Source organism: Halichoerus grypus, chromosome 4 (assembly GCF_964656455.1).
Source record: "Halichoerus grypus chromosome 4, mHalGry1.hap1.1, whole genome shotgun sequence".
NCBI classification, from domain to species: Eukaryota; Metazoa; Chordata; class Mammalia; order Carnivora; family Phocidae; genus Halichoerus; species Halichoerus grypus.
Genome location: NC_135715.1, coordinates 159,119,798 through 159,137,433, shown reverse-complemented (window position 1 = coordinate 159,137,433; position 17,636 = coordinate 159,119,798). Strand labels below are relative to the sequence as shown.

General features: G+C 38.7%; 1 protein-coding gene across 5 annotated transcripts; it reads right to left on the bottom strand.

Moving 5' to 3' along the window:
* Positions 1 to 7,672: 7,672 nt before the first annotated feature.
* Positions 7,673 to 17,534, bottom strand: MAIP1 (matrix AAA peptidase interacting protein 1). Of its 5 annotated transcripts, none has more exons than XR_013447315.1 (5): positions 17,024 to 17,518; positions 12,198 to 12,269; positions 11,674 to 11,800; positions 10,436 to 10,537; positions 7,673 to 7,925 (listed from the first exon to the last, which is right to left on the bottom strand). XR_013447315.1 is itself a non-coding variant. In XM_078071157.1 (5 exons), exons 1-5 carry the CDS (start codon positions 17,462 to 17,464, stop codon positions 7,847 to 7,849), a joined length of 867 nt encoding a protein of 288 aa, XP_077927283.1. In that variant the 5' UTR covers positions 17,465 to 17,534; the 3' UTR covers positions 7,673 to 7,846. The 5 variants fall into 5 exon arrangements, 2 of the variants coding, with proteins under 2 accessions (XP_077927283.1, XP_077927284.1); XR_013447317.1 differs by lacking the exon at positions 10,436 to 10,537 and adding an exon at positions 10,245 to 10,398; XM_078071157.1 differs by having other exon boundaries at positions 10,436 to 10,583; positions 17,024 to 17,534.
* Between the last annotated feature and the right edge of the window lie 102 nt (positions 17,535 to 17,636).

Below are 17,636 nucleotides of genomic sequence, written 5' to 3'. Positions count from 1 at the left end.
GAGCCCTCAGAGGTCTGGACATACTATTTGGAGCATTCTTAAGCAGCTGTGGGTTCAGAGTCTTCTCTGGGTGCTCTATTACATCCAGGTTTTATAAATTAGCTGGGCAATGTTTAGGACTATTACCAGACCCCAGCTAGAAAGTATGTGCAGGTCTTGGTCAGTAAAGCTGGCAAAGCAAACCTGTCAGCCATCTACCAGAGTCCACACCTCCTCGTGACTCAAGTAACCCAATTAGGGCAAATTGCTAGTTGCCTCCTCCTCTTCGTTTAATCTTAGGACCCCTAGTTTTATTTGGGCAATAGAATGTACCCAGCAAAAAGACTGTATTTTCCAGCCCTAACAAAATTGTGTATGACCATATGTCTAATTCCCAGCCAATAAAATTAAATGGAAGTATTTTTGTGTGATCTCTGAGAAAGCATCTTAAAAGACAGCTGATGTATACCCTTCGCTTGTTCTTTCCTTCCCCCCATTCTGCCACTAGAATATAGATATAATGGCTGGAGCTCTACCAGCCATTTTGTACTATGAGTACAAGGGTCATACTCTAAGGAAGGCAATGCTGACTGGAAGGAGCCTGGACCCCCAAGGACTCTGTAGGGTTGGCATACCAGCCCAAAGTATCCTATCTCTGGACTTCTTTTACGTGTAAGAGAAATCAACTATTTCTGTATTATTTAAGTCATGATCTTAAAAGTTTTTGTTTCATGCAGTCAAAACCAATCCTAAATGATACACCAATATTTGCATGATCTACTTAAATTGAGATTGAATGACCAAGATTAAGTACTCTCATAAAGTCTTATTTTATCTAAGTTCCTTAAAATTATTATTTTGGAACAATAAACAACTTATAATAAGACTGACACTATGTAAGGTCTTAGCTAACCAATTTTGATTTCATAATGTGCCCCCGTTATCTAAGGGGTGTTTTAAAGCACCTTGGCAGATCTCATCACAGAAGAGAATGGAATTCAGGTGTTCGATGAGCTTTTTCATTTAACACTGGTCTAAGACATCTGCAATCGCTGGCATGCAGAAATAGAGCCCCTCATCTTAAGGCTCCTCCTATAGCAGAGTAGTCAATAATCCTCAGCTAATAATAAGTCACCAGATCTGAGAAGTCCCTTTTTCTACTGAGCTTCCTGATCTTTCGGCTGCAAATGTATGAGTTGACTGGCTCTACAATAGCCATTCTTAGAATTAAAACAAGAGAGGTAGTGACCTGCAGCATGTGGTAACAATTGTTACTGCTCACCAAATGCTTCTCAATGTCTGCCTTTCAGCCACATGATAAACTGTACTTGATGGATCTCTGTAGTTGAGTAGGGTCATGTTCTGGCCAATGAACTGTATCACTTCCAAGTTTCGTATTTAATTGCTCATGTGAGACCCTGCAGAGTTGTATTTTTCATTTACCATCATAGCAGGTAGTGGCTGCCCATCAGCTGTGTCCAGGGGGCAGGTGATGCGATATCACTGCTGAGCAGAGCCCCCAGGTATCTCTTATTGGATAAGTAGTGTGAACAAAAAAATATAATTTTTTTTGCTTCAATCCACTGATATTTGGAGATTGTTACTGCAGCATAATCTGATTATCCTGACTGATGTACTACACCATCCAGAAAAAAACCTGAAGATGGAAGTGATCACAGCAGAACTGAATGGTACAATCTATGGTTCCAACAATCAGAGAAGAGATGTGGGTAAGTTCCCTCTGATTTGATTCATGCACTTAACCCTTTTAACATCAATAAATTCTGTTCATGAAACTTTTTTGTTAAGCAGTTTCCTACAACATATCTATCTATAAAAATCTGTCAGTAAGCAAAGCAATTCTCCCATTCCTCAGTGACTTCAGACCCTATCAAATGTTACTGCCCATCCCGGCATTCAGAGTCCATATACAACTAGCGCCACCATGTGGTATTTACACTAAATGACATTTATTATAGGACTATAAGAGCACGGTCACTTATCAAGTATCATTTACCCATTGAGAAGGGGGTTGTACATGATTAAAAAAAAAAAAACCACATCCAGCTTGCTGGGACACCAAATCAAAAGCAAGAGGGAAAAATGTTCCTGTCATGTGAGCCAGGAAACTCAATAGTAGTGAGGCTTGTTCATTTATTCATTCAAATAATATTTACTAAGTTCTGCCATATACCAGATATTGTTCTGGGTCCTGGAAATACAGCAGTGAACAAGATAGACAAAGTCCTTGCCTTAGTTGGAAAGATAGACAGTGGAATAAATCAACAAAGTAACATATACTATAATGGCAGATATGATAAGTCCTATAAACTAAAATAAATCTGGGTTAGGGCATAGAGAGTGATGGAGGAGGAATTGTTTTAAATAAGGTTGACAGAAATAAAGGCAAACAGTCTACATTTAACTCTCCCAAAGTTACTTTAGAAAAATGATCTCAAATCTCAAGTATATATAAATATGAGCGTTCTCTTGCAGATATTAAATGCTAAGATGCTTCAAGATGCCCACAGCTTGGTTTCTAAACACTATCCTGTCTTAGTCCGATCAGATTGCTGTAACAAAAATACCATAGACTGGATGACTTAAACACCAAGCATTTATTTCTCACAGTTCTGGAGAGTGGGAGGTGCAAGATCAAGGTGACAGCAGATTCAGTGTCTGGTGAGAACCCTCTTCCTGGATTGTACATGTGTCCTTGCATGGCAAAAGGAACTTTCTGGGATCTCTTTTTTGAGGCCTTTAATCCCACTCATGAGGACTCCACCCTCATGACTGAATCCTTCCTGAAGTCCTCATCTCCTAATAACATGATATTGGGTTAGATTTAAACATTTGAATTTGGGAGGGACACATTCAGTCTATAGCAATCACCCTGAAAAGAAATCATGATTCTTTGGACAAAACACTGATGTGTCAGGTCTGAGGCAGGAAATGAACATGAAGATCCTGGGACATATCGTTATGCCAAAAAATGCAGAAGCATTCAAAGATTAACTACTATGGTCATAATAGTCTTTACCTGTCATAGCAAACAAATTATAGGGGCTCCTACTGGCCAAACTGGGGGCTATTTAAGCATCAAGAGAATAGTAACTGTAATTGATCTTACATTGGATGACTAAAATTCCTGAGTTTGTGGTGATTTATTTTTTTAAAGGGAAGGGGCTCTGTTTTATAGAACGCCAATAGAAGGTGTTATAGAATTAGAGAATCATTATTTCGAAACTATAGTAGAATTCATGCAAGGATCATCCTGTATATTAATTCCTGTTGCCAGTGTAACAAATCACTACAATCTTAGTGGCTTAAAACAACACAAATGTATTATTTTACAGTTCTGGAGGTCAGAAGTCTGGCTGCTCTCCTTCTGCAGACTCTAGGGGGAAATCTGTTTCTTGTCTTTTCTACTTTCTAGATGCTGTCTACATTCCTGGGCTTCATGGCCCCACATCACTCCCACCTCCACTTCCATTACTGCATCTCCTTCTCTCTGACTCTGACCTATCTGCTTCCCTTCTATAAGGACCCTTGCAATAACATCAGGCTCACCCAGATAATCCAGGATATTCTCCCCATCACAAGATCCTTAATTGTATCTGCAAACTCCCATTTTGCCATGTAAGATAACATATTCATTGGTTCCAGGCATTAGGATATAAATGTCTCTGGAGACTATTGCACAGACTACCACTATGTATGGTGTATGTATGTGTGTGTGTAATGTATATGTGTGTGTGTGTTCTATATATATGTATATACGTGTTCTATAATATCAAGTACACAAATCACTTGTAAGATATTCTTGCCAGAAATGTTTAACTTGAATCTAATCAAGCCTTTAGCCCTGATTTCCAGCCAGCTTACAGAAACGACACTGTAATAGAACACTCAAACACATTCCACATCTGGGACATGCTATATGTTTACTATGCAATATGTTATACTATCCTAGACTCCTCAAAATTACAATGTCATAAAAATGAATGGAGGATACTCTAAATTTTTTAAAAAGGATTTAAGAAACATAATAACTAAATGCAATGTGTGAACCTTGAATGGATCTTGGTTCAAAGACAATTGGTGGAATTTTAAACTTGGGCTAAATATTAGATGATATTATGGAATTATTGCTAATATTCTTATATTTATATAGGATAATGTCATTTTTTGGAAATGCATGTTGAAATATTTAGGAGTGAAATATACAATGTCTGAAACTTACTTTCAAATATTTTAGATAAAAACTGTGTGTAGATGGGGAGGTGGAGAGATGAAACAATATGGCAAAATGTTCATGTTTTTTGATTCCAAGGGGAGAGTAGATAGTCTATATTGTAGCTCTGACAATTTTATGAGTCACTTTGGCTAGGTCATGATACTCAGATATTTGGCCAAACATTATTCTAGATGTTTCTATGAAGGTATTTTTAGATGAGATTAACATTTAAATCAGCAGAGTTGGGTAAAGCAGATTATCCTCCATACTGTGGGTGGGCCTCATTTAGTCAGTTGAAGGCCTTAAAAGAAGAGGACTAACACCCAATGAATTCTGTCAGGAGACTACCTTCTGACTTAAACTGCAGCATTGACCCTTCTCTGGGTCTCCTGCCTGCCCTCCTATCCTACAAATTTTTAACTTGCCAGCCTCCACAATCACATGAACCAATTCCTTAATATCTCTTCCTTATCTCTCCCTCTCTCTCTCTAGCACATATATAATAGGATATATTTTATTATATATAATATAGATAGCATATATATAATATAGATAGCACATACATAATAGGATATATTTTATATGTTATATCGTATTCATATGTATATATGTATATATATATATGTATGTCTTCCTGGGCTATCTAATTTATAGTTAGCTTAATTGCTAGCCTCTCAAAAAGCAAAAAAATGACTAAAAGTAGCAGTATGGGGAACAGCAGGAGGAGATTTAAATAATCCAATTGTACGTAAGCGTAAGAAAATGGCATTAAAGGGGAACATATATATATGAAATGCACCATAGGGACATATAGTCTTTCCTTTACGTATAATTGAAGGCAGATTAAAAATTGTAAAGGAAGTGATGATAAATTAATAACAGACTTTAAAAATAAACTTCAGGAAACTTTTAAACAGAGTAGACACAATACACCAACACCTGAAAGGGGCTTTGTTCTCTCAGTGTCAATGGGCTCACACCTGAAATAGGGGACTTAATCAGAGAAAGTACAATGAAATGGACAATTGCCAATTTGGAGAGTTCCAAAACGTAGCTGAACATTTTCAAAGAGCTTTAAAAAGTAACCTAGCTAGAAGTCAAACCAAATTTATGTTCTTTTAGATAAAATAACTTGCCCCCAACTTGCTATCTTGGCTATTATAAATAATGCTACAATGAACATGTTTTAACTTTTCTAGAATTTCAGAAATGTAATTATACAGTAAGTACTCTTTTGTGTCTGGCTTCCTTCACTCATTTGTCTATCCGTTCATCTACTCAACATTTGGGGGGCTTTTTAGTTTGGAGGCATTAAGAAAAAAAGCTATGAACATTCACATACAACACTTTGTATAGATGTAGGTTTTCACTTCTCTTGGATAAATACTTAGGAATAGAATTGCTGGATCCCATAAGCATATGCTTAACTTTATAAGAAACTGCCAAAATATCTTCCAAATGGTTGTATCATTTTGCATTATTACTAACAATATTTGAGAATTCCAGTTGCTTCAGATCTTCACCAATATTTGGTACCGGCAGTTTTTGTTATTGAAGCCATTTTGGTGGGTTTTAGTGGTATCTCCACGTAGTTTCATATTCCTATTGACCAAGGATATAGAGCATCCTTCTATGTGTTCATTGGCAATTCGAGTTCTCTTTCATGGAGAATCTATTCAAACCTTTTGCCCAGTATTTAGTGGGCTGTTTAACTTTTAATTATTGAGCTTTATAAGCATTATTTATATTTTCCAAATATAGGTCCTTTGTCAAATATACGTAGTCCGAGTATTTTCTCCCAATCTATGACCTGGCTTTCATTTTCTTACTGCTGTCTTTCAAAGAGTTAAGTTTTAATTTAAATATATTCCAATTTACTAATTTTCTTTCATGATTGATGCTTTGTGTGTCCTAAGAAATCTTTGTCTATTCCAAGATAGCAATTTCAAAGTTTCTTTCTACAATTTCTAGAATTTTGGTTTTTAAGTCTATGACCCTTTCTGCAATCCAAATTTTGCACTAAAATTATGGTGTGAGGCAAAAGCTGAGGTTATTTCCCATTTGAATGTATAGTTATTCCATTTGTTAAAAAGACTACCTTTTCGGGCGCCTGGGTGGCTCAGTTGGTTAAGCGACTGCCTTCGGCTCAGGTCATGATCCTGGAGTCCCGGGATCGAGTCCCGCATCGGGCTCCCTGCTCAGCAGAGAGTCTGCTTCTCCCTCTGACCCTCCTCCCTCTCATGCTCTCTGTCTCTCATTCTCTCTCTCTCAGATGAATAAATAAAAAAAAAAAAAAAAAAAAGACTACCTTTTCCTCACTCAATTACTTTGGCATTGTCGAAAAACTATTGTCTAATAGGCATAGATCTATTTCTGAACTCTATTCTGTCCGTTGGTCCTTAACATTTTTTTTTTTTTAAGATTTTATTTATTTGTCAGAGAGAGAGAGCACAAGCAGGGGAGCATCAGGCAGAGGGAGAAGCAGGCTCCCTGCTGAGCAAGGAGCCCGATGTGGGGCTCGATTCCAGGTCCCTGGGATCATGACCTGAGCTGAAGGCAGACACTTAACGGGCTGAGCCACACAGGTGTCCTGGTCCTTAATATTTCTTATAAAACAGGTCTACTGGTCTACTGGCAACAAACTCACTATCTTTTCCCTGTCTGAAAAAAGCCTTTTTTTCACCTTTCCTGAAGGATATTTTTGCTGAATATAGAATTCTAGGTTAATAGGCTTTTTATTAAACACTTTAAAGATGTTATACCAAGGTCTCTAACTTGCACTTTGAGGAAAGAAATATACAGTCATTCTCTGTATGGAATGTGTTTTGTTTTTTTTTTTCTCTAGCTGCTTTACAATTTTCTCTAGTTTTCAACAATTTGATTATGGGTATACCTTAGTGAGGTTTTCTTTATGTGTTACCCTGTTACTGAATTTCTTGGATCTGTGAGTTTATAGTTTTCATCAATTAGGAAAATTTCAGACATGATTTCTTATATTGTCTTTGTCTCCCTTACCCAAACTTCTAGGAATCCAAATACAAGTACATTAGAGGACTTGATATTATCCCATAGGTGGCTGAGGCACTGCTGTATTTTTTTTCTTTTGGTGCTGTAGTAAGCTTCAAGTTCACTGATCTTTTTGGTTCTGCAGTGACCAATCTGGTACAATTCCATCTAGTCCTTCTCATCTAGCTAGTGACCAGAAGTAATCAAATAGCAGCAGTGATTTTTAAAAATAAATCTTAAACATACTTGAATTATTGGTTTAAATGTATTAATGACAAAATATTTAAGGGCTATTAATTTAGAAATGTGTAAATAGTTTTTTCAATATTTTTACTGTCTATAAAATTAGTTTGTGTACAAGTAACATTAGAAATGATACTGAATATGACCCCAACAATGGGCTGTTGTAGTTTTTCTTATTTTGATCTCTTTTATAGAAGGTGATAACAATCTGTGGAAAATGCTTTATTGTATCATGCCAATATACTACAAGAAATATTTCAAATTAATATAAAAGTAAGCCACACACTTGACTAAGTGAAGATCAACTCATCCAAAAATTTCTTTCCTTAATTTTTCGTAGTAATTGCCAGAAGTCCGATAAGCTGATTTTTCCAAGAAAGATCATTCTAATAACTTTGAGTGTTCAATCCGTGCAATGGTCCAGTCAGGCTTTACTCCTTGTGTAAACTCTCTCTGAAATCTAGGGGAAAAAATTATAAATAATATGAATCTTAACATTAGTCCAAATACTTCTTGGGTAACTATATAATTTGCAAGTGTACATTAGAGACAGTTTTTAGCAACAGCTAATGGTTAATCATAAACAAACACCAAAACAAAAAAAGTTTAATTTACCAATTCAATCACAAAAAATATCCTCACAAAATTAGAACATACTTCCACTAAAATGAGTTTTTTTTTTTTTTTTGAGGTAGGCTCCATGCCCAGTGTGGAGCCCAACGTGGGGCTTGAATTCATGACTCTGAGATCAAGAACTAAGCTAAGATCAAGAATCGGCCACAATTGACTGAGCCACCCAGGTGCCCCTAAAATGAGTATTTTATTTATTTATTTATTTATTTATTTTAAACCAATTTTTTTTTTTATTAAAGATTTTATTTATTTTTTGACAGAGAGAGACACAGCGAGAGAGGGAACACAAGCAGGGGGAGTGGGAGAGGGAGAAGCAGGCTTCCCGCAGAGCAGGGAGCCCGATGCGGGGCTCGATCCCAGGCCCCTGGGATCATGACCTGAGCCGAAGGCAGACGCTTAATGACTGAGCCACCCAGGCGCCCCTAAAATGAGTATTTTATTTTATTTTATTTTATTTTATTTTATTTATTTATTTATTTTTAAAGGTTTTATTTATTTATTTGAGACAGAGAGAATGAGAGAGAGAGAGCACATGAGAGGGGGGAGGGTCAGAGGGAGAAGCAGGCTCCCTGCTGAGCAGGGAGCCCGATGCGGGACTCGATCCAGGGACTCCAGGATCATGACCTGAGCCGAAGGCAGTCGCTTAACCAACTGAGCCACCCAGGCGCCCTAAAATGAGTATTTTAATCAACTGATATATATTCCAACATCTGCTAGTCCTTAAGAGAAACTTGGATATTATTCTGCTGTCAAATACTAGCTATCAAAAATGCCTAATATGAGGAAAAATAAATTGGACTATGGTGATGGAAAGGGACTTCAGTGGAATTTGGTTTATAAATTAGATCAATCTTGAAAATAACAGTGTTTATGAACTGTCCATGGTCTTAATAGGGAATATCAGAAGAAGCAGAGGTGAGTACTGATTATATTGTTCTTTAATTATAAATGGTGTCTTTAAAAGGAGATGATTCAGATTTTGTATAAATAAATACAAATAAAGCAAAATTTAAAAAAAAAAGCATAGTCTTTTCAAGAAAAGTGAAAAAATAAGGATACCTTTTACCTTAGTGAAACAGAATATATTTTCTTTCTTAGGTCATTTTGGGATTTGTTATTTTAAATCAAGTTTATATAGTTTTGGTAACATAATAGTGTTTTCTTTTAAATAACTATTAAATTATGTCTCCACTGACTTGCTTGATTGGTTCACTGTTCCAAATTTTATTAGCACAAAAATATATGATAGTGTCTCTTTTAAATAAGTTGCTAACCTACTAGATAGTAGCTCCTTATAGGCAGGAACCCTTCAATTTTGTATCTGAACCCCTACCAGAGTACCTGATAAATAGGAAATGATCAATAAATGTCTAGAGAGTGGATGGTCCTTGTGCCAACTGTGGCAGATTTTACTTTCCAAGGATGGTTATAACCATACGCCCCATCCCACATGTTCTTCTGCAATGTGACCCTGCTATTGCCCCATAAAAAGGTGGAGTCTCTCCATGCCATTCAACTGTGTAGGTCCTAGGACTGCTTTGACAGGCAGACTAGGGTGGAAATGATGTTCCATTCCTGGGCAAAGCCCTTTAATGATCTAGCCAACGACCACATAAAACATGTGAATAGCCTGAGACCACCACAAACCCAAGCTGTGAAGAGAGGCCTTGGAGAATAAGACGTTCTGTGGAGAAGTCAAGGAGCACCAAGGGGGTGCATGTGTGAGTGACGAAGCCATTGTGGAAATGAATCCTCCAGGCCCTGCCACTGATGCCAAATGAAACCAAGAAAACCCCACAGCTGAGCCTTTCCAAAACTCCTGAGCAGTAAAACAGCAGACAAAAAAAGGACTGCTTGGGGCGCCTGGGTGGCTCAGTTGGTTAAGCGACTGCCTTCGGCTCGGGTCATGATCCTGGAGTCCCGGGATCGAGTCCCGCATCGGGCTCCCTGCTCGGCGGGGAGTCTGCTTCTCCCTCTGACCCTCCTCCCTCTCATGCTCTCTGTCTCTCATTCTCTCTCTCGCAAATAAATAAAATCTTAAAAAAAAAAAAAAAAAAGGACTGCTTGAAGTGACTGAGTTTGGGAGTGGTTTATAACGCAGCAATAGACAGCTCAAACATCCTTTAATTAAATTCGGCAATATTACCTCTTTCTAATTCCTGAACACTCCTGTTTCATGTCCAGTATGTCTTTATGACTTTCTCTCTTCTTAAATAACTTGTCAGATTTCAATCCTTCTCTTCCTAAAGCTCCCTTTAGTTTTCATACCTTCATACTTCCTTCATACTACCTTCCATTTTCTAGAGAAAGGAAACAATGAAATGAGATTAGACTTACTCATAGCTTGCACTAAGAAGCTGTTTAGTTTCCACGTTCTGATCCCCCAACTTAACCTGGAATACACTGGCTCCACTTAAAGTTTCACTGGGGATGTTGGCACTGGTTAGATACCAAAAGCACATCAGGATGTTAACAAACTTCCTTCCTTAGAGAAAAAAAACACACACACACATACAAATACAAATCACAATAATCTATCATCCATATATCCAAAATGAAATTAGAAATTGGCAGTAGCTACACAGTTGTGACAGATCATATTTTATACTTAGTCTAGTCTAGTAAGATACTTATATTGATACCTTTTTATTTTTAAAAAATTCTTAGGGTTTATGAGGTATTTGCCTTCTTCTCTGCATCTCAGAAAAAACAGTTATGATTTATTGAGCATGTACTATTTACCCTAATTCACTTTGCTATGTGCCTTGTGATTATCACAACGTCCTATGTTAAAATCAGGTAGTGACCATGATGCTGAGATGCAATCTGAAATATTAGGGGAGAAGAAAATATTTATCACTAAAAGTACCTATAGAAATGTTTCAAATTAACATGTGTATGAAAAATGTTTAACCATTAGAGAGCCCTATATCAGAACTGCCTTGGAAAGTATGTAAGCAAAGGTCAGATCTCCTGTGTGCCTGGCACATAATACATTTGCAAATATTTGTAGAAGAAATAAATGAGTCAATACATTTTTAGGATATGCTACAGGGAAAATGTATGCATGGGACAAGGAGAAGAACCAGATAACCACTAAAGTTCCTTTCAACCTTTTTCATCGTCTCCAAACAAATCCAATTTGGGAGTTCCACAGTTAGTCTTACTTTCAAAAGTCTTTAACTGATATTATTTACTTTTTCTTTTACTCCTTACTCCTTCTATTTAACATACAGCTGGACGTTTAAAATGCTGAATTGTTTCCTTCAAGTTATGAAATCTGAAACACAAATATTTTCTGTTTGAGACATGATAGCAGCCTTAGACAATTTTCATCAACTTAAGTGACGATGCTGTCTCTTGTGAATGAAATAATAGTAGAGGAAGGTCCTAGATAGAAGGGTTTAAGTTATTATCATATCTCAACTCTCCCAGAGTTAGGTCTTGAAAGAATGAATGTATTATTTTCCCTGAAGTCTGCTTGTACCAACAAAACTCCACTATTTCATGATAATCCACTAGTTTAGCTTATCTGGGCAATTACATATTTAAAGTTGACTATGCTCTAGCATTACCTTTCTCATCATAGTAAATGGAGATGTCTCCTGTTGATGTGTATACAATTTCATCTATGTCAGCAGCAAGGGCATTTTTATGGTTGTCAGGTAGTGAAGTAACCTTTTCCTTCAATACATGGAGCACCTAAGTATGGTAAAAGCAAACCATAGTTCACCTGTTGAATTTTCAAAAGCCTTTCAAAAAGCAGATGAATTCTTTGCCTATTGTTAAATTTACTACCATATTTACTCATATTCAAAAGCAAGGCTGAAAGGCATCAAATTATTCAATAGGTAATTCCTAACAGAACATTCAGTATAAAGACAACTGAAAGAGACATCGTATTTACTTACTTATTCCTTAAGTAGCAAGTCATTCTATGCTTTTATATGACCCGAAGTACCCAAAAGTAAAGATACAGGGATTCTACTTTAGCTGATGGCACACACACTACTTTTATGCATGAATAAGGGTAACATATTATTCTACTGCAGGAGAATAATACATCTATTTTTAAAGGAAAATTAAAAGTATACTTTACCTCTTTGGCCACAAGTTCTTCCAATAGATCAAATTTACATTGTGACAGTAACTTGGACACATGAGCAAAAGCCTTAAAAAAAAAAAAAAAAAGTGGAGAGAGGCTGGTAATCATTATTTCAAACACCATGCAAAATACCATACAATGTACAATGCTCATATTTAAATAGCTTAGTATCACAAAGACTATTTTATGATAGAGGCGATAAACAATGTCAAATACTATGATATCACTGTTAGGCATGACTCCTTCAAAGTTGGTTGGCTTTTCTCTTCTCATCTGGCCTTCCCACATGGACAATAGTGAGCTGACTGTCAATTATGTACCCACTCTCAGGACCGGGGAAAGGATGGAGTGTACACACACATCAGCTCCTCAATAAAAATCTTCCTTAGATTTCCTTTTAAAATAATTAAGTAATCATTGTTATTACCGTAATGACCATTATATGACACCCCCCTCTTAACCATGAACACAAAGAATTTGAGAAGCAGTGCAATCTAGATCGTACTGGGAGTCTGGAGATTTGGGTTGCAATCTGAACCTCATTAAGATTGGTAAGGCATGTTTGGAGAAGTGGGAGAAAAGATAACGAGTTGACAGTCTAAGTGGATGCCAACTTTGAAGTATGAGATCCCACTGTAAAGTAGGGGGCAACCAACTGCACTCTGCACTCCATATTCTTAGCAGTGAGAAATGAAACTGTTAGAAGACTCCACCTGTCTTCAAGGAGCTTTCAGGCTACTTGAGAAGGGAGGCAAGTAAACTGACAAGTTCAAGAATTATAACAGGGGTAGGAACAGGATGACCTGAGCAGAAGAGCCACTGAAGCCCAACTGGGAGCACCAGGGAGGGCCTCTTAAAGGAAGTGACATCTAAGATGAAGTCTGAAGAACTGGCAGGACAAGGAGGATGCACAGGCATGTCAGACAATTACTGTTTGGAATGGGATGTTATGGGATTAACAGTGTTTCCCCCAAATTCATATGCTGAAGCCCTAACTCCCAGTACCTCAGAAGGTGACTATATTTGGAGACAGGGTCTTTAAAAAGGTGATTAAGTAAGATGAGGGTGGGCCTTAATCCAATCTGACTAGTGTCTCTGTAAGAGGAAATTCTGACACACAAAGCACCAAGGGTACATACACACAGAGGAAAAGAACCCACATGAGGACACAAAAGACAGCCATTTGCAAGCAAAGAAGAGAGGCCTCAGAAGAAACCAAACCTGCCAATACCTGGATCTTGGACTTCCATCCTCCAAAACTGTGAGAAAATAAAGTTCTGTGGCTTCAGTAACCCAGACTGTGGTATTTTGTTATGCCAGCTCTGGCGAACTAGACAATAATAGAGTTGAATTTTGAGAAAATGCATATATCCAAACGGATTCAAGGACCCCTTGCAAACACTTTAGGGGCCCGAGGGTTCAGAGACATTATATATATTAATAAGCCTTCATGTGAGGAAGATGGGTGGTGTTTAGGTAAGAAGAAACAAAGACCACAGTGATCATGGTGAAACCCAACCATTACATTCTAGTTTGTATGAACAAGGTGTGATGTTTGGGGGGCCAAACAAAGATCCCACCTGAGCAAATTATCTGATAAGATAATAACGAACCATTAGGAGGCTGCTCTGACAAGGTTTTGATAATACAGGATTGTCTAACCCAAAGAGGCTTCTAGGAAATAGCCCTCTAAAACATGCAAGCAGGATACAGGAAAATAAACACTGTATGATTAATGTGGTTTGATGGCAGTTAACAGGGAAGATAGATCTATGCACATATCAATAGTGCGATACTGTGATAGAAGAAAATATACATTTGTTCTTCGTTCTGATTCCTGGCCCCATTCAACCATACCTGAGTTTAGGCTAATGAGGTGACTGCTGTCAGAAGAACCAACCATGTGATTAGAGGGTTGGAATTTTCAGCTCCACCCTCTAGACTTCAGGGAGGGTAGGGGGGGATGGGGATTGAATTAATCATCAATGGCCAATGATTTGATCCATCATGCCTACATAAAAATCCTAAACAAAGGGACTAGGAGAGCTTCTAGGCTGGTGAACATGTGGAGGTGCTGGGAAAGTGGAGTGCCCAGAAAGCATGGAGGCTCCACACCCTTCCCACATCCTTTGCCCTATACATCTTTTCCATTTGGCTGTTCCTGAATTGTATCCTTTTTAATAAACTGGAAATACCAAGTAAAGTGCATTCCTAAGTTCTATGAGCTGTTCTAGCAAATTATCGAACTCGAGAAAGGAGATGTGGAAACCTCTAATGTATAACTGGCCAGTCAAATGGAGGCCCCGACTTGTGATTAGGAAGTGGAGGCAGTCATCTGGGACTGAGCCCTAACCTGTGGGATCTGCATTAACTCCAGAGAGTTAGTGTCAGAACTGTTGTAGGATGCCTTGATGAGGCCTTGATGACATAGGAGTGTCTAACCTAGAGAGGCTTCTAGAAAATAGCCCTCTTGTTCATAGAAAAGGCTAAAACTTGCAAACAAGGTATGTAAGAAAACATACAGTATATGAAGAATGTGGTTTAATGGCAGTAATAGGGAAGATATCATATTATATGTTTTATGTACACATTAATGGAAAGCAGGGTCTGTGGTGCTAATAAAGCTTAGCATTGGACCACCTATTTACCCGGCTCATGTGATGCATAAAAGCTTGACTAGATTGTACTTAACCATCTCAATTTCTAGTGACTAGAGGACCAAGACTGCTTGTAGACTGGGTCACAGGACAGTGCTCACAATGCATCCTTGAGCCAACTGTTTTATCATCTGTAAAGCAGTTAGACTAGAATGATGATCCTTAAGATGCCTTTTTGTTTTCATGTTCTCTGATTAGAAAAAAATCTGAATGAACATGATCTAATGATAACTTGATATTCATAACCCAAGATAACATTTTATTGCTTGGAGGTTAGCTTAAGGAGAAAGGGCAAGTGAAGCCCATGAGAGTAGATAAACTAGCTAATGTTTCCACACCAGGTTATTCCTAAACCCTAGAATTATACCCATGCAAAAAAAGATACAGTTGCATTAAGAGACCCAGTAGGGAGAAGGTTTTTTGGCCATGTTCTTTTAAATCTTAGGTCTTGAAGAACTGATTTGCTTGATATAAAAGGTACGTTAAGTAACCAATGGTTTTAGGGAATAGATAAATATTTGCCATGGATGACCCAACATTCCTTTTGAAAATCACAGTGGTTAAATGCACAAAAACTGACTTAGATTAGGCAAAAACTGTATACAGACTCTCTGATTAAGGGGTGGAGATATTACTTAATAGCAAGGGGGAGGGCTAAAACAGCTAACAGCTAGAGAAAGGATCAGAGAGTGGAAAAAGTGTTCCATGCTCCTCTGTGTTCAGAGGAAACGGGGCCTAAGGCCTGATTCCTGCCCATGGAGGGGAGAGGATTTCATTCCTTATTGACATATAAAATGAGCTGGTACAGTCATATAATGTTATGAGGTAGACAAACTCGCATATCATGAGTGAGCATTGTGGATAGTAAAATCATGCCAATTTACCTCTGTATGGACAAAAGATTTTGAGAACTGACATGAGCAGAGGTTTACCTCTTACAATGCTATAAGTCAAGCTTGCCCTTTTCTTTTTAATTTTTTTATAAACACATAAAGCAGTCAAGAGTTGACTCAGGGAAGCAGGACACTGGACACTGGTTCCTACCAGTGTCCAATGTCAATCAATATTGACATTGATTATATAAAGCTGGAAACAATTTATGACTGACGGGTCACACAAATAAATATAAATGGCTGTGTTTACAGAAATAATCTGAAATAAACTAGGAATAGACATATCAATATCAGTATACAATCAGTATTGTGAAATGATTACACTAATAGCATAAGTTTAAGGTATATGGCAGTATGAACTGGGAAATAAACTATGACTTCTATTTATCAACAGTTCTGAAACGTTTGGGAATGATAAACTCTTGAAGGGATTCAAAAGAAATTTATAGATGGGCTTTCATCCTAGAAAAATGCATGTACACACAAAATCCGTAAATAATCTCAGGACCCAAAGTGACCATTGTGTGGCAAGGGTAAGGCAGGGTATTACCAGTCACTCGGAAAGAGACAGAATAGGCAGGAGGTCAGGGCTATGAATCACCAAAGGCTATTTCTCTAGGTGCAGGGTGCTGTGCACTTATCAGCGACCAAGCTGTCTCAGCAAATTCTTTGAAAGGGGAAAACTGCTTATCTCTAGGTTATTCTTTAAAGAGTATGATGGGGAAGGATTGGGGAGTAGGGAGATGGGCAAGGAAGCTCTACCAAATAGCTAGCAGGAAGTTTTGTTTTTCTACCAAAATTACATTATTGCCCTATGAAAATACTATCTTATTTACTCTTCAAAACAATCTTATCTACTCATTCATTTATTCAACAAACATTTGTGTAGTGCCTACTGCGTGCCAGGCAGTGTCTTCTTAATTTTGCAGAAAACCCCGTTCAGAAAAGATAAAGCCATGCAGCTTTTAAGTGGCAGAAATGGGCTTTGAATCGAATCCATTTCTACCGGATTCAAAACCTGTAGAGCGGAAAAAGAAATTAGGGGACTTCACCCTGGTGTCTCAATCGGACCCCTCCTCCTCGGCGACCATGCAAACACAAGCAAAAACTTACTTTAAGTCAAGAAGTAGCCAGAGGGCTCTGTGTCTGGGTCAGTACCCACATTGGATAACTTGGGACGCAGGGAGGAAAACTCACCGCTAAACACTTCGCGCGTAACAGCTGAATGCATGAGAGGCTAAGTGGTCAACCCCACGTAAAATAAACAAACCTGCTTCGCTCCCTCAGAGAATTCTGCGATGCTGAACTCTTGGTCGAAATAGGCCCAGATTAGGAAGGCGTAAATTCGAGTCCGAACCCAGTTGATGGGGTTGGAGAATCCCAGAATGATCATCTTGGTTTTCTGGCGCTGCTGGGGCTGCTCCTCGGCGCTGTAGCGGCGCCGAGGGTAGACAGGGAAAGCAGAGAGGGCGGCGGGGAGTCCCGGAGGGCTGAGCAGGGGACGCTGCGGGCCCCGAGCGAGCAGCGCCGAGGCCCAGGTGACTCGAGGAAATGGGGCCGCTCCGGAGCCGAGGCGGCGGCGGCAGAAGCAGCAAAGTCCAGCCAACGGTGGCCTCCCCTCGGCTCCACCGGGAGTCCGGGGTCGAGCGGCCCCGCCGGACAGCGGCGGAGAGAGCAGCAAGCGGGGCAAAAGACGAACGGCCAGCGCCATTTTTACGACTTCTCACCCCAGTCCCTGTCTGTGCTGTGTCCAATGAAAGTCGGTGGGAAACCGGCAGAGCGGCATCCGGAGAGAGACTAGTGAGTAAAGGTGACGGGCTGCTGCCACCTCTGGTGAGTCAGCCCCATTCCGGCTCTCCAGCACGCAACTCAAGTAGAGGCCT

Bases quoted from the DNA above. Each gene is read 5' to 3' on its own strand.
- MAIP1 (XM_078071157.1), bottom strand. From the start codon at position 17,464: ATGGCGCTGGCCGTTCGTCTTTTGCCCCGCTTGCTGCTCTCTCCGCCG. The intron at 10,584-11,673 runs GTAATGCTAGAG...TTTTTCTCTAAG, and splicing joins CATTTACTATGATGAGAAAG to GAAGGAAGTTTGTTAACATC. The intron at 7,926-10,435 runs GTAAGTCTAATC...TTTTTCCCCTAG, and splicing joins CTTCTTAGTGCAAGCTATGA to ATTTCAGAGAGAGTTTACAC.